At 38.9% G+C, this 14,537-nt stretch overlaps 1 protein-coding gene across 3 annotated transcripts in view; it reads right to left on the reverse strand.

The window, feature by feature from the left end:
- KAT2B (lysine acetyltransferase 2B) overlaps window positions 1-14,537 on the reverse strand; it is a 44,402-nt gene that overhangs the window by 6,986 nt on the left and 22,879 nt on the right. For all 3 annotated transcript variants that reach the window (XM_054815323.1, XM_054815321.1, XM_054815322.1), the window contains exons 8-13: window positions 13,511-13,636; window positions 11,010-11,146; window positions 9,389-9,597; window positions 6,274-6,400; window positions 3,006-3,116; window positions 1,299-1,442 (exon numbers count right to left, since the gene is read on the reverse strand). In XM_054815323.1, the coding sequence (XP_054671298.1) occupies window positions 1,299-1,442; window positions 3,006-3,116; window positions 6,274-6,400; window positions 9,389-9,597; window positions 11,010-11,146; window positions 13,511-13,636 (854 nt within the window). The remainder of the gene's footprint in view (window positions 1-1,298; window positions 1,443-3,005; window positions 3,117-6,273; window positions 6,401-9,388; window positions 9,598-11,009; window positions 11,147-13,510; window positions 13,637-14,537) is intronic.

Below are 14,537 nucleotides of genomic sequence, written 5' to 3' on the forward strand. Positions count from 1 at the left end.
TGCACTTCCAAAGGTGTATATATTTATTCTCAGAGAAGATACAACAGCATAGATCAGTGTATAACAACAAGCTTTCTGTCTAATAAAGGTAGACATGAGATGTCTGGAGGACCACGGCACTTTACCTCCAAGTGGAGTGTCTCCAAGTGCTTTGGAACAATATGGGCATGCCACCAAATGAGAGAGTGAAGAATGCAAAATAACATATGCTAATAAAGCAGTCCCAGAGCCAAAATCTTAAAAACTAACTTAAGTTTTTGGAAGCGACGTGTTGATGGTTTGGGCCTAGAACTGTATTACTGCAGTTAAGTGTGGCTGAGATGTAACGGGCTACAGGAAACACGTCCACTATCCGCCCACCCTCACAACATCCCATCCCTGAGGAAAAGATGACATATCCAGCAGTAGGCTGGGATCTGAAGAGTAACCCCACCTAGCAGAAATGAAAGGGAAAAAATAATGATCTGCGTTGTATGGACATATGAAAACTTTCCCAACGTGAAGTTAAGAAACCCTGTAAACTAAATGTATAGCACTGAAATACTGTCTGTCTGCAAGCATGGGCCAAATAGTTCTACTGGAAAGAGAATGATCGTTCCATGAAGAAGCATTTTAACAAAATAAAAAGTCATGAAATTTGACCAACCTTGAAAGAACAAATTATCCTTATAATCCGTATTTCTTTAAAATCCAAGGAAGGTATTTAAACACAACTGGAAACATCTTAATTGTTTTGCTAATAAACTGCCTTATTATATGGAATTTCATCATGGACTAAATAAATAACATCTCACATAAACTCCACAGAGCGACAGCCTGGAATTTGAGACAGCCCATCCTTAATCTGTATATTAAGTGGCATAATAAATAATAATAATAATAATAATGCTCTCTCTTTCAAGTAAATACAGGACATGCAGTAGAAACACTCCATTCAAAAGTCACTCTAATGAACACTACTGTCATTGGCGGAGGGCGGCAGGGTGGGAGAAAAAATTGACAAAGCTGCAGAACAAATCAATGTCACAAGATTTTTCTTAGTTATCATCTATAACAAAATTTAGGTTAATTTTTTTTCAACACTTCTGTTATCATAAAGTTAGTAAGGTAGAATTTAATGCTTCAACTGCAAAGTTATGGCACTAGGACTTGAATGAAAGAATTATTCTAACTACTGAAAGTATACATTCCAATGTTGTAAGCACTAAAGCAAACAAGAGACCCAACCTGGCACTGACTGAATTGTTTCTAAACATCGGAATAGACTATAATGTTCAAAGTTTCATTTCAGCCTTTACCTCTTTTTGCTTTTTAATGATGACAGAAAATTCTGTGTAGGGGATCCTTGGATTTAATTCACAGCCCATTAATGTAGCACCCTCATAATCCTTGATGTAGCCAACATATTTTGCTTTTGGTACTTTTATGTCTTTGGAGAAACCCTGAAGAAAAAAAAAACAAAACTCAAGTTGTCACGAAGCCATTTTCCTTCTACATTTGTTTTAACTGCAATGCTATGATCATTTAGAACCAAATTCATCATAATGTTAAAATACAGACAATACAATGGAAAGAGTTACAGACCATGGTTCATAGTGTTGCAAACCCCTTCTCATGGGAGTCACCTGATACAAGAATAGTTAATTGCTTATATGTCTAGGAAAAGAAGGGAGATAGTGGATATAAAGAGACAGAGGAAAAGATTTTTACTGTGGACAAATTTCCTGGATTTTTTCAAAAATTTGCTATTTTAATATTAAAGGATGCCAGTGCTGTAGTCATTAGTCAAAGAAAGTTGCTGTTGAAGTCCATGAGATGACAGTAATTTTATAGCCAGAAAAAACAATGATTTTTTTTTTTACTTTTGTATTTCAAATGAAAAAATAAAATAACAAATCCTATTAAAAGTTCAAAAGTTATACTACAGTCTTCATATAGTTCAAAAGCTAATTGAAAAACAAGCACACAAAGAATTAACCAAGACAATAAAAAGCAGTGTAGGACTCTTGCTTTGGCTGCATTTTATTCTTCTGTTACAGTGGTGTCTATTGAAACCTCAGTAAAAATTAGGAACCCAACCATGCAAAATTTACCATCAAAGGCTTCAGACTTACATGGAGACTGAGCACCTTCAAACTGGGGACAGGACATTTCCGACGTGAAAACGGTCTGTCTGCACAGATCTGATAGCAGTATCACAAGCCCAGCTTTTATTCATTTTGAATAGGTGAAGAGCAAATTGTATCAGTTTCATATACAGAATTATAGAACCGCCAAGGTTGGAAGGGACTTAAGAAGGTCATCTAGCCCCATCCCTGTTCACCACAGGTTCTCATCAGATCTGGTTGGTCAAGGTTGTCCAGTCTTGAAGACTGCCAAGGGCAGAGGTTCCACAACCTCTCTGGGCAACCCTTTCTAGTACTTCACCATGCTTATGACAGGAAGAAAAAAAAAAAATTCTTCTATCTAGTTGCAATTTCCCATGATCCAACCTGTGTCTGTTGCCTCTAGTCCTATTGTCATATATCTCTGAGAATAGCCTGACACCATCTTCACTCTATCGTCTGACCAGTTAGTTGACACCTGTTTAATCTATCAAATCTTTCCTGAATTTGAACCTCATGCTTCAAATCAGGAGGAGCTGTGAGCATGGGTTAGGTAAATTCTAGTCTGCCACAGGTACATCTGGTCCTTCTCTAGACTTCTTATAGAATCAGTGGAGGAACTGAATGAATGAAGCAACCAACCCATATTTTACTGGGTTTTAGACTCGACAAATTATAGAGTATACCATATACCTATATTCAGATGATTCCATCAAGTAAAATGCATTATAAGCCAATTTCATTACACAAGATGAACACGGAGCACATTTTGCAGATGAAAAGCGTACACATAAAATTGCACTATGGATTTTATCCAACTACTTTGTCATGTCTAGTTGTTTAGTTCATCACTCCTAGATGTTAACTTCTTGCACCGAGTAATTTCTGACATTGACTTACTTGTTTTTTGAAGTAGCCGATCGCATATTCATCTGCATACGTGAGAAAGTTGAGAATGTTGTGTTTGATGTGGTACTCCTTCAGATGGTTCATTAGGTGAGTCCCATAACCCTGTGTGAAACGCATGAGGGAAAAGCCATTACAAAGCCTTTGGAGGCTGCACATATTAGAAACTGTGGACTGAGGGTTATTACAGACTGTCTTTCAAAATGCAGTCTTTCCTCTAGATCCTGTTTTAAAGATTTTCTCATAACTAACTTTGTGTGGTGTACTGAAGATCAAACTGTTTTCAGCCTTGTAAGGGTATCTTTGTGACCCAACAGGGAACAAAAAATATCACAGCTTCTAGCGTGTGATTCACTTTTAACCTAAAAGAGACCAAAACCTAGACTGTCTCTAGGGCTAAAGCGTGACTAAAGAGATACGTTGTCCTGAAAGTTGTAATTCAAGGTGCACACATTTTTTTTTTTCCTTTTAAGTTATATATCAACTAGTAATAGTCACATACTTCACCAATAACAAAGGTACTTATATTGTAATAATAACTAGCCTTATCACTTAAAAATTGCGAAGCAACAGAAATACCAAAATTACTCCTTCTGGAGGAACCCATTCTGAGATGAGATCTCCGTTTTACTTTGTTCTGTGCACCGGCAGTAGCAACAGCCTCTGCCTCAAAGGATTTATAATCTGAATTTATCATAGGGCATAAAAAGGAATAGCAAAACAGTTATTACCATAATAAGCAGCAGAAAATTATTGAGTCCACAATCAAATAAATACCTATGCCTTCTGACTGCACACAGGAGTGATTTCCATTTTCATTCAACCCCAGAGTAAACAAAAGGTACTATTTAGTCACATTTTCAAGTAAGCTATAGTCTTCCTCTTCTGCTGTGAGATGAAGAAACGTAAAATAGACAGGAAAGTCCATAATAATGTGTTGTACCTGTATATGTTCCAATTTTAACATCATGGGGAACAAATGGACGCTTACAGAAATATCGCAGAAAGTTTTTGGGTACTCTCTTCTTGAAAACTGGGGAAATTCTTACTTATGTACATAAGCCAGAAAGATAAAATAGAAAATATATAGTTCTGATTTAATTCACAATTTAATAGCCTCAAACATGAAAATAGGCAGATGAAAGCAAGTTAGGTTATTCTTGAAGCTCAATACAAAAAAATTTAGTAGTGACAGATTTTCTTTAAAATCCTACCAATCTAGGTACAGAATTTGTGCATTAGTTGCTCCTTTCCAGGTAGTGGTTGGAGCATCTGGTATTCAGACCTCATATTAGAAATTAAGACCTCATGTGTGTAAAAATAAATACTTCTGAATTTAAGGAAGCTCTTAAAGCTGTATGTTCATTTGTTAAAATGGCACACATCATGCATAGCATCAAATGCAAAGAAGTGGTTTGACAACTGACAAAATGTTAAGTGGCACAGCATTTCAGATGTGTTCGAGATAATGAATTTTCTCACTGAAAATCTGAGTTCTCAAATTCTTTGAAGAGGACAAAAACCTTGAACCAAAAATTTGAATGAAAAACTTTTTCCTTAAATGCAAGCTAGCAGTACATGAGCTAGCCAAGCTCCTCACTTCCCTTCTCATCAGCAGGGTGAAAGGCACAGCCTATGGGAGACTGACATTTTATTTACACCTGAAACATTGCAATTCATTCCAGTAATTCTAAAGCATCTAATCTCCAGCTTTGTATCTCAAAGAACTTCCAGCAACTATGATGACAATTACTTCAAACATTTTCTGCTGACCTATTATTTTTATAACCTTCACAGGATTTATTCATTCTCACACACACTTGCCAAAGTCTAACAATCCTAAAAGGAAACTAAGCCATGTACAGTAAAATTTAAAATAATTTTGTAACATCGGATCAAACAATGTCAAAAACAATCCAACTTTTAAATATCACATATAAAGGAAAACAGTACCTATATTTCTTACTCCAGCCTCAAATTGAATTAAAATAGGAATTCATTTTTCCCAAGAGTAGGCAGTTCACCCATGTGTGAATATTTAGTTTTTCGCAGTTCCCTGCTGGTAGGGGTCACTTTACTCATATAGGAATGTGGGAAGGCCAATTTTCAGAAACGGTTAAGAGATCTTCACATACAGCGAGGTGCCCAGAGGGTAACAGCAGAAATTATGCATTATGTGTGCATATGCAACCTAGGCAAGCTCTCTGAGAGGTTAGATATATTTGCCCTATTATATTCTGAAAGGTTATTCCTAGAGACTCACAATATACCTTTGGCAGCTTGCATAGTGCGGTTGGTTGTTTCAGTAGAATGAAAACACCTTTTATGAATTATCCGATCTTAGAATAGACATACCTAAAGCACGTTCCTTTATTGTTCGCATTTGCTAAAACACTTGGATACTTTTATGACAGGCCACTGCTCTTTACCACCAGAGTTAAATAAAATCAAATATAACCCAAATACTAAAAATTGTCACAGGCTTTCAATCCCACCATGTTACCCTTCCACACTCGGAGCTCTTCCCTGCAGAGTAGGGCACAGAATTTCTGCATTTTCAACTGCTACAAACTAAATTAATCCACGTCTCAGCTCTGAGTTTCAGCTGAAAAACATAAAGCTACAGCACCATCTAAAGGCAAAATCTTGAATCAAACGGTCATAGTTAGATCTACCTGTAGTCCCTGGGAAAGCAGGAGGAACCTCCTGTATTCAAAGTGCTCTACATTCTCTCAGCATAGCAGGTCATTCTCAACACTGAGAACGTTTTGTGAAATGAACTCAAAAAAGAGCTTATAGAATTGTGCATGTGCTTATTCTGAGATGAAAAACTATAGCTAAATTTTGGATATATCTCATTTTCATTCAAATCATGTAAAATCACAATGTGATTGAACACAAATTGCTGTCACACACAAACAATACTTATTTCAGTTAACCATGAGGTGTTACACTGCTATTGCTGAAGACAGAGGAGTGAGTAGTCCAAGAATGGGAGACATCTGACCACTATTTTTGTGTTGAGGAAAATTATCATCATTATTATTATTATTGTTGTCATCGTTGTTAATCCTACTATTATGCTGATGATTCTAAATCTGCACATTAGCTTTTGTGTAGTATATTCTGAATCATGGTATCTTTTAAATGCTGTTCGGCAACTCTGCAATATATTCAATGTGACGAACAACATTAGGAGCATATGCAGTGGTAAATGGGACTCAAATACATTTAACGAACACTAATAGAGAATTATTTTTACCTTGACTTGCTCATTGGAAGTCACAGCACAGAAAACAATCTCCGTAAAGCCCTGGGAGGGGAACATCCGGAAGCAGATACCACCGATAACACGACCATCTTTTATTAATGCAAGGGTCTTGTGTTTCCTGAGTAGACAAAAATAAGTCACTTTAATTCATGTACATAGTACATAATGTGCCATTACCTTCCTTTTTCAGAAACTCGATTCACTTCTTTCCATGATGCTAATGCAATTGTATATGCCTCTGTTAAGTTAGTTGCTTGTATCTACAGAAGAGTTGCTATTTTAACATCATGCGTTGAATTTACCATAAAATTCATCATTCATGCAGCAAGCTCCCAGCCTTGCCAAGTACTCCTGGATACTAGGGTAATGCCCAATAAATAAGAGTTGTATTACTGTCATTGATTCTATTGCTAACAGTTATGCCATTGTGCAGTTCTCAGGACGATTTTACCCTGACTAAATTAGAAATTAATGGAGTTATAGGACAGTAAGTCCTTTTTAAGGGATTCTTGTTTCCTTGCATGCACTTTCTATAGCTATGCTATCAGTTTCAAATGCAGCTGATGAAGCAGTAGGTGATATTTCATATTTAGTGGAATCAAGACCAGAACAAATAACCATTTCTATTGCATTTACATTGACTGCCAGGAAAGATGTAACAAGGTGCAATCTGAACTCTTGCATCAAGGATTAAGAATTTTAGTGTCATCCTCAAGGTCTGGAAAGATTTACACTGCACCCGTTCTCTAGATTATTCGATATACAGTATCACAAAAATTGTATAAACAATGCAGTAAATTTACAGAAGATAACTTGGAGGGAGGTGGGGGGGAGGTGTAGGGGGCGTGAGGTTGGTGCCAAAAGTGAGCCCCTTCCAAAAAAAGGGTAGTCTGAAAAGTAGTTATATTTTATGTGCCACCGTTGAAGGAGATTTTATACATTTTATATATTCTTCTTTTTCTTGTACTTATTTTGGTGCTTTTTATTTGTGGAATAACAGCAGCAATGTAGTAGCTTGAGCTTTTAGTTTTGTTTCCTCATGTTTGATTTGTTTAAGCTACAAGATTCAGTAAGGATGGCCATTTCAGAAATAAGAACATTAAAGGGGTTAATAAGTAAGGTAATAGCTGAAAGTAATTTGGGAAGAGAACTGCTGGACTCCAGTATCTCCTACTTGATGTAGGTTTGTGTGTACCCACTAGTTGGCAGAGGTCCCCAGTGTGTGTGGCCCTGGAGATTCATAGGGGATGCTGGGGCGCTCTGAGCTGTCCAGGCAACGTGCATCGCTTCCTTTGGGTCAACTGTCTGCCACAGGCACATAAAGGAGAGCATTTTCTTGCTGTAGCAATATCCATACCTCTCCTCAAGCACAGACCGCTCTCCAGAGAGACAGCTATACTGAAGAGCAATTAAACTACCAGCAGTTCCTCTCAGTCTACTAGAAGAGTCTTTCCCAATAAGGGAGGACCTAGAGAAATATGGGAGAAGGCCATGGCTCAGCATTACTACTTCAAAATTTTGCTTTGATGTTCGGTTATGAAGGAACCTGGCTTCTTCAACCAGTAGCCTCTGCTTGAGCTCCTAAGCTCAGACAAGATCCCAGTGCTGCCTCTCTCTCCCCACTGAGCGGCTCTTACCCCAACACAGGAGAGGTAAAAGAGTCTCCACTGGTGCTGGCCCTTACAACAACAGTGCTGTTCACCTCTGAAGAACCCAGGAGAAGGCCCCAGGATCAGTCTCCTGTGCCTGAAGACCGAAGTCCTGTCCAAGAGTCCCCAGCACTGGGCTGTTCATGCTTCAGGGACCACATGGATGCAGCAGCAGCAGCATTGCTGAGGGGAAATGCTAGCGAGCCTAAAAGCAAAGGAAATGGTTCCAGAAACGTTTTCATAACTGCTGCAGCTACAATACTGGGCACAAAGACAGAGGCTGATCTCATCAGTGGTGGAGGAAGGCTCTTCCACAAACTAGGCTGCAGACAGCTCAGTCAGGGCTACTCGAGGTCTCTGCTGACACACAGCAATGAGCCCATATGCATCCTCCACTGTGAAGTGCTGTGGTCAGTACAGCAGACTCCTAGGCCATCCTTGCGCCTGGATCATTCAGAGGCACAAATCTTGGGAGAACATACTGGTCAAGAGGAAGCAGGTTCTGCAGGAAACACAATGGTGGAAAAGTGGACACTTCTGAGGAGAACCTCCCCTTGTTCTTGAGCAGCTGAGGCAGAACTCCATCCGGACACTAGGTTAGGTGGAGGACCATGTGCAACCTGTGGACGCTGCTACAGCCAATGTGTCTTTTTTCAAGTGCCTGCGGTGTCGAGTTGCACCCAAAGCAAGACTTGCAGTGATAAAGCAAGGAAACTTGCACTGAAGAGAAAAGCAATGTGCTTAGGTGAGGAGTGATTTTGCTCACTTAAATCGTAGAATCATAGAATGGTTTGGGTTGGAAGGGACCTCAAAGATCATCTAGTTCCAAACCCCCTGCCATGGGCAGGGACACCCTCCACTAGACCATGTTGCCCAAAGCCTCATCCAACCTGGTCTTAAACACTTCCAGGGATGGGGCATCCACAACCTCTCTGGGCAACCTGTTCCAGTGCCTCACCACCCTCACGGTAAAGAATTTCTTTCTAACATCTAATCTAAATTGACCTTCCTTCAGCTTAAACCCAAATGCTGCTTTCTTCATAAATCCCACAGGTTCTTCTCATTGAAAAACCTCAGTCTCTGCTGCCATTTGGTTCATGTTCTCCACAGACAGAGGATGAAGCAGCCTGCAAGTTAGTATGGGCCTGGAAACCACTAATAAGCACCATAATGACTTTCTGACTTTCAGTTCTAAGATTTGAAAGTACAAGATATGCAGAAGCCTTCCCAGCAGGCCCACGTCCCACAAGAAGAAGCCACATATCATTAATACAGCCACTGAGATAGTATTTAGGTACAATCCAATGAGATTGGCCAGGAGTTACGGGGGCTTGAAAAGATGGGAAAAGGGCAGAGCTGCCCTCCACACCACCTTGGCTGGCCCCTTCCTGCACCGCTGCCTGCAACCGGCACCAGGCTCTCTCGGTCTCACCAAACCCCTCTCCAGCAGCACTCACGGATCAAAGACCAAGCGCGTGATGTACTCCTTCGGCATTCGAGGAAGCTGATGGGAGAACACGTTCTGCAAACCAACCAGCCACATCATGATCTTCTTGTTGGGTTTCTGGTTCAAGGAGTTGCCGACCACGTGGAATTCGATCACCCCCCTGCGCTCCTCCAGCCTCGCCGCCTCGTCCCGGGCTGAGTGCGCTGAGAGGAAGTTGGTCTGTGCCGCACAAAAGAGGAACAAAATCACATTTTAGAGATTTCAAATCCTCTGAAGGAACAGCCTTAAGGAACAAACAAACAAACAAACCCCCCTCTTTTTTCCAAGCCATCTTTTTACAAAAATAAAGCTGACAATGACTATCTTTTTTTAGCACAAGTGACACTGTCAAATAAGCTGGATATAAGTCTACACTACAGTATACAAAGGCTTACTCAAACTTCTTTTGGTAAAGATTAGGTAACAACAGTGATGGTTATGACTCAGCAAGTTCCAACATCTCTCAGGGGACAGCACTCATCCAGCTGAAGCCTATGCCACTAAGTCTTCATATTTTCTTTAGTCTAGCCAGCTTGGACAAGAGCAGTAGATTCGCCTACACATACTGCAAATCACTTATTTTAATGGCAGTGCAGGCAAAGTCATATTTTTATTTTAGTAGTGCTTTCCACTATCTATACCACTATCATAAGAGCCTAAAAAGAACATTTTAATTCCTACTGACTTTGCTGTTATGTATCTAGCAATTGCATCCATATATTTGAATGGAAATGAAATAAACACAGACAATTTATTTAACTTTTTTTTTTCCAAGATCATTTTACAATGCCAAAACATCTCTGCATGCACATACTGTTTACTTTTTAGAGCAAAGTTTGGCTGCTGGGTTTCTAATCACTGCCAGCCCCAACAGCCAGACTGGCACAGCATTTGTAATATGCAGAGCCATCAGTAACAGTATACAGTTCGAGGAAGAAATGTAGGTGGTTCCAAATCTTCAGCAGTCTCTAGCTAAAGCTTGGCAAGCAAGAGCTGCTGGCAAAACATAGCCTGGCGAAGGGAACTGAAGGAGGAAAAGCCAGCCAAAAAAAAAAAAAAAGTGTGTAATTCTGTACATGGCACAATTCTGCAATTGTTTGTTTTTCTCTCCCAGCAGAAAAAAAAGAGCAACTGTGGAAGTCAGAGCAAATAACAGTCTAGATCAGCCTTTCTGCACTAGACAGAGGTTTTAGCTTTGGATCTTTCATTCTGCTGCAATATTTGAACCTGATTTACCTTGCCTTATGAGCTACTTCTATGACTAACCATAAAAAGCATACTCTGGAACTGTTCAGTAACAAAAGTACCTTGCAAAATAACCTGGGATCTACTTTTTTACTATCATTAGTTTCCGAGTGTCTTTGCAAACAGTACACAATGCATTTAAAAAATTGTATAACTATTCTTCATGTTAATGACACATTTCATCAATGTTTTTTGCTCACCTAATCACACTCTCTGTTTTTCTTATTGACAGTATGGTAAGTTTTGTGGACTCTTAGCTTATCATACTCTATCCATGTGGAACATTTATTAAAAACAGACCATTTACAAACAGACCGTTTGCAACACCAAGTCTATATATTTCTCACCTCTGGCCCAAGCATCGCTCCAGGATCTGTGATTGTTGACATTACTTCATTGATTAACTCAATAGGAATATCTCCTACAACCCTTGGTCTTTTGGAATCCTCTAGAGAATAGGGTTCATTATTTTTTCTCTTTTCCCCTATAAAAAAACCCCACAAAAACCACAGGACAAATTAGAAACAACCAAATTGTCACAGACTAGCGCTATGAAGTCTAGCACTTCTGTTATATTCTTTAGAATGCATGCCAAGTTTTGGGTTGGGTTTTTAATCCCTATAGAAAGTGAGAGAGAGAAATAAATTAAATCCAAACAATACTTATCACTGCTGCAATTTTGTCTTTGCACTGGTATATTAGCATGAAGCAGGATGAATATACCTCTCCTTCTCCTATACCTCTGTAAATTCACAGTGAAACTATTTGCTTTTCATTTTTGCTTCAACATCCTCTGCAGCGAACCGCTGTGCTGCTGTCTTGGAAGGTCAGTGCTCAATATAGAAATTATAGTGCATACTTCTGGATGACATGAAATCTCATTTTGGGATTCACTTGAATTAAATATCCATTATAGATTTCTTTCACCCTTTTTGTAAACCAAGCAGCATGTCATACATATTTGACTTAGAAAACCCATATAAAGTTTCCAAATCAAAATATACCATGTTAATTATTAACTGCCCTGCCAACTGCAGACCAACATGTAATATAGCAAAAGCAACTAGTCAAACAAATTCATGAAAAAGTCCACCAAGGACTAGCAGAGGTACAATAATACTGATAGAGCCAGCTGCTAGCTCAGGATTTATCCAAGCAGCAAACTGCCAAATACTAGGAAAGCATACAAACAGGAACATCACTCCGTGGTTAACTTGTTCCTGTGTTTTTTCCCTAGAGATCTGCTAAAGGTCAGAGCCAGGATGCAGAATTTTGCCTTTGTAATCAGCACTTAGCAGTGAGATAAGTTACTTCGGTTTTGTTTGTTGAGTTTTCTTTCTCCCCTAAGGAAAATCCAAATAGCTTCAAGATCTTCTTTCTGAAAAAAACAGGTAGTTTAGGGCCCACTGTGCCCACTGTTTTACACGTATGGTACAAATTGTTTTCTCACAGCTATAGGGCTCTAAATATATGAGGATCAAACTGTTCATTCCCCTTTTCAGACTTTCAGGCCGTACAATTGTTTCCTTAACAATAGAATGTTAATTGTTAACCTCCCTTCATTGTGGAAACTTTTATTCCTATTCTTTATTTCTTACTTTTTAAACAGTTGTTCATACGTGAACGAACCTTCCTCCTTATTTCCCAAGGGATTCATTTCTTGCTTTAAAACAGAATTTTTTGAAGCAATTTGTTAAAAACTTTCTGGAAATCCAGGTACAAAAAGCCCTTTCCAAATGCTCACCAACTCCTTCACAGATATGTACAAGTCGCGAGTTCTACAAAAGGCACACTGAATTTTCATGTATCACATTACTCACACATTTATTCATTCCATTCTTAATCAGTTTATTATTGTTTCTTCTAATTGTCTGAAATAGGAGACTTACAATTGAGAGTTTCCTGAATTCTCTTAGAAGTCCTTTAAAAACTAGTTTTGCATCTGTGATATTTCGATTTTGTAGTGCCAAGGGCAATTCTAATGACAGCTCAGCTGCACAACTTAATAATTAGTTTGTAAATTCCGTATTTCTTTTCAAACTCTAAAAAAAATACAAATTTTCTAGCGACTACTTACTACTCATTTTGCTGATCTGTAATTAAAAAAAAAAAATTTTCTACTTGTTCCCTTCTAAGGTCACTTCTAAGACCATTTCCCAACTTGTCCCTCAAAGAAAGCTGCAGAGTTTAGGAGCTGCCTTAACTTCCTCTGTAGCAAACACTGACGCTAAGAATTCATTTAGCTGTTTCTGCTTCCTTGAGAACTTACTTTACATAAACTCGTGATCATCTCTCTGACCTACAAACTCTCTTGACAGGCTCATTAATCCTGAGGTGTTTGAAAAAGGATTTATTAGGAGAATTTATGCATTCAACAACTTTTTTGTCAAAAAAACTTTTTTTTTAACCTGACCTCATTCAAGTTTTAAATTTAACTTGGTGTGTTTGTGCTTTTCTTTATTGCTCAAATGTGTGTAATTTCAGTGCCTTGAAAGATTAAAAAAAAAAAAAATGCAATGGCCCCTTCTGCTCTGTCTTTATTTAAATGAAACCTTTTTTCATGGCTCATAATACATGTACGCCAAGTAAAGTGTTTTTCAATGACCTCTGACACCAGCAGACCTTTCCCTGTTTTACTTTAATTTAAACAAACCAATTTTTTTTTTTTAATACAGTTGCCATTTCTGCTAGTTAAACATTACCATAGTGGAGAAGATGTATGTGTGTGCATGTCTTTTAGAAAAAACACCTCAAGGTCGCTATTGCAGAGTAAAGGCAATGGTCACCATATACTGCAACTACTGGTGACGTCAACAGAAGCCAAAAAGCAAGTGTTCCTCTTCGTTACCTAGGTTTGGGTCAAGGGTAGAAGAAACTTTGCAAGCAGGACTCATATTCCCACTGTTGGGTTGCTCCAGAGACGAAGGACTTGCACTGTATGAAACAGATCTCGCAACGGGAGGAGGACTGATAACTGCAACGGCATAAAAGGCAAACACAAAAAAATCAGGACATGGAACCCATTACAGTGCTGACTGTAGGACTGTCACGATGACAGACCCAACTTCACACCCACCACTTCAGAAGTAACAGCTAACGTTGTGCAACACAGCAATGCTGCAAGCAGAGACATTAAAGCTTTATCTCAACATATTTTTCTAAACTTCTACCTAACGAGGGACTGTATTACTGCTGGATGACAGAGATTGCAAATATCAGGCTTTATTATTCTGCAGTGCTGAGCACAAGCTAAGAAAACAAGCTTCCTTCACATACCTGCCAAGGCTGCTGGCATTTAGCTTCATGAAAAGGCTTTTTGTAGGGGTCTATTGAAAAGTAAAAATCTCATCATTCAGCTTCAGCTGTCCATTTTAACAATGTTCTAAGACTGGCTGGACAGATCAAACTCCATAAAGGGAGAAGTTGCTACACCAGTTGAGAGCATGAAACTATTATTTTAAAAGGCCACAGACTAATATCTCTCAAATATTAAAAATAAATAAATAAATAAAAACCACCCCCCAAAAAAACCCAAAACCCTTCATCCCAAATCATCCAGTTTTCATTTCTGTCAGGAATTTTGGCAGGCAGGTGGGGGGGTTGAGGTGACAGCTCGTAATCTGGACACGTGCAGTCTTTCTCTTTGCGTGCCTTTATCCTGGTGTCATCACCAGCAACAGCTCTTTTGTGCCATACTCATGCCAAGAGTCCAGTGCTTAAGAGGTGCACGTTAAAACGAAGCGCTGCAGAAATGTACGTGATAGAACGAACCCTGAGAGCAACATGATGTTAGAGTTGCAATGAACTTGTACCTATGGCATAATTCACCAGTTCATAGTGGAGACCAGGAATTTCTCACAAAAAAGCCTGTATCT

This window comes from Grus americana, chromosome 2, assembly GCF_028858705.1.
Source record: "Grus americana isolate bGruAme1 chromosome 2, bGruAme1.mat, whole genome shotgun sequence".
In the NCBI taxonomy this organism is placed as follows: domain Eukaryota; kingdom Metazoa; phylum Chordata; class Aves; order Gruiformes; family Gruidae; genus Grus; species Grus americana.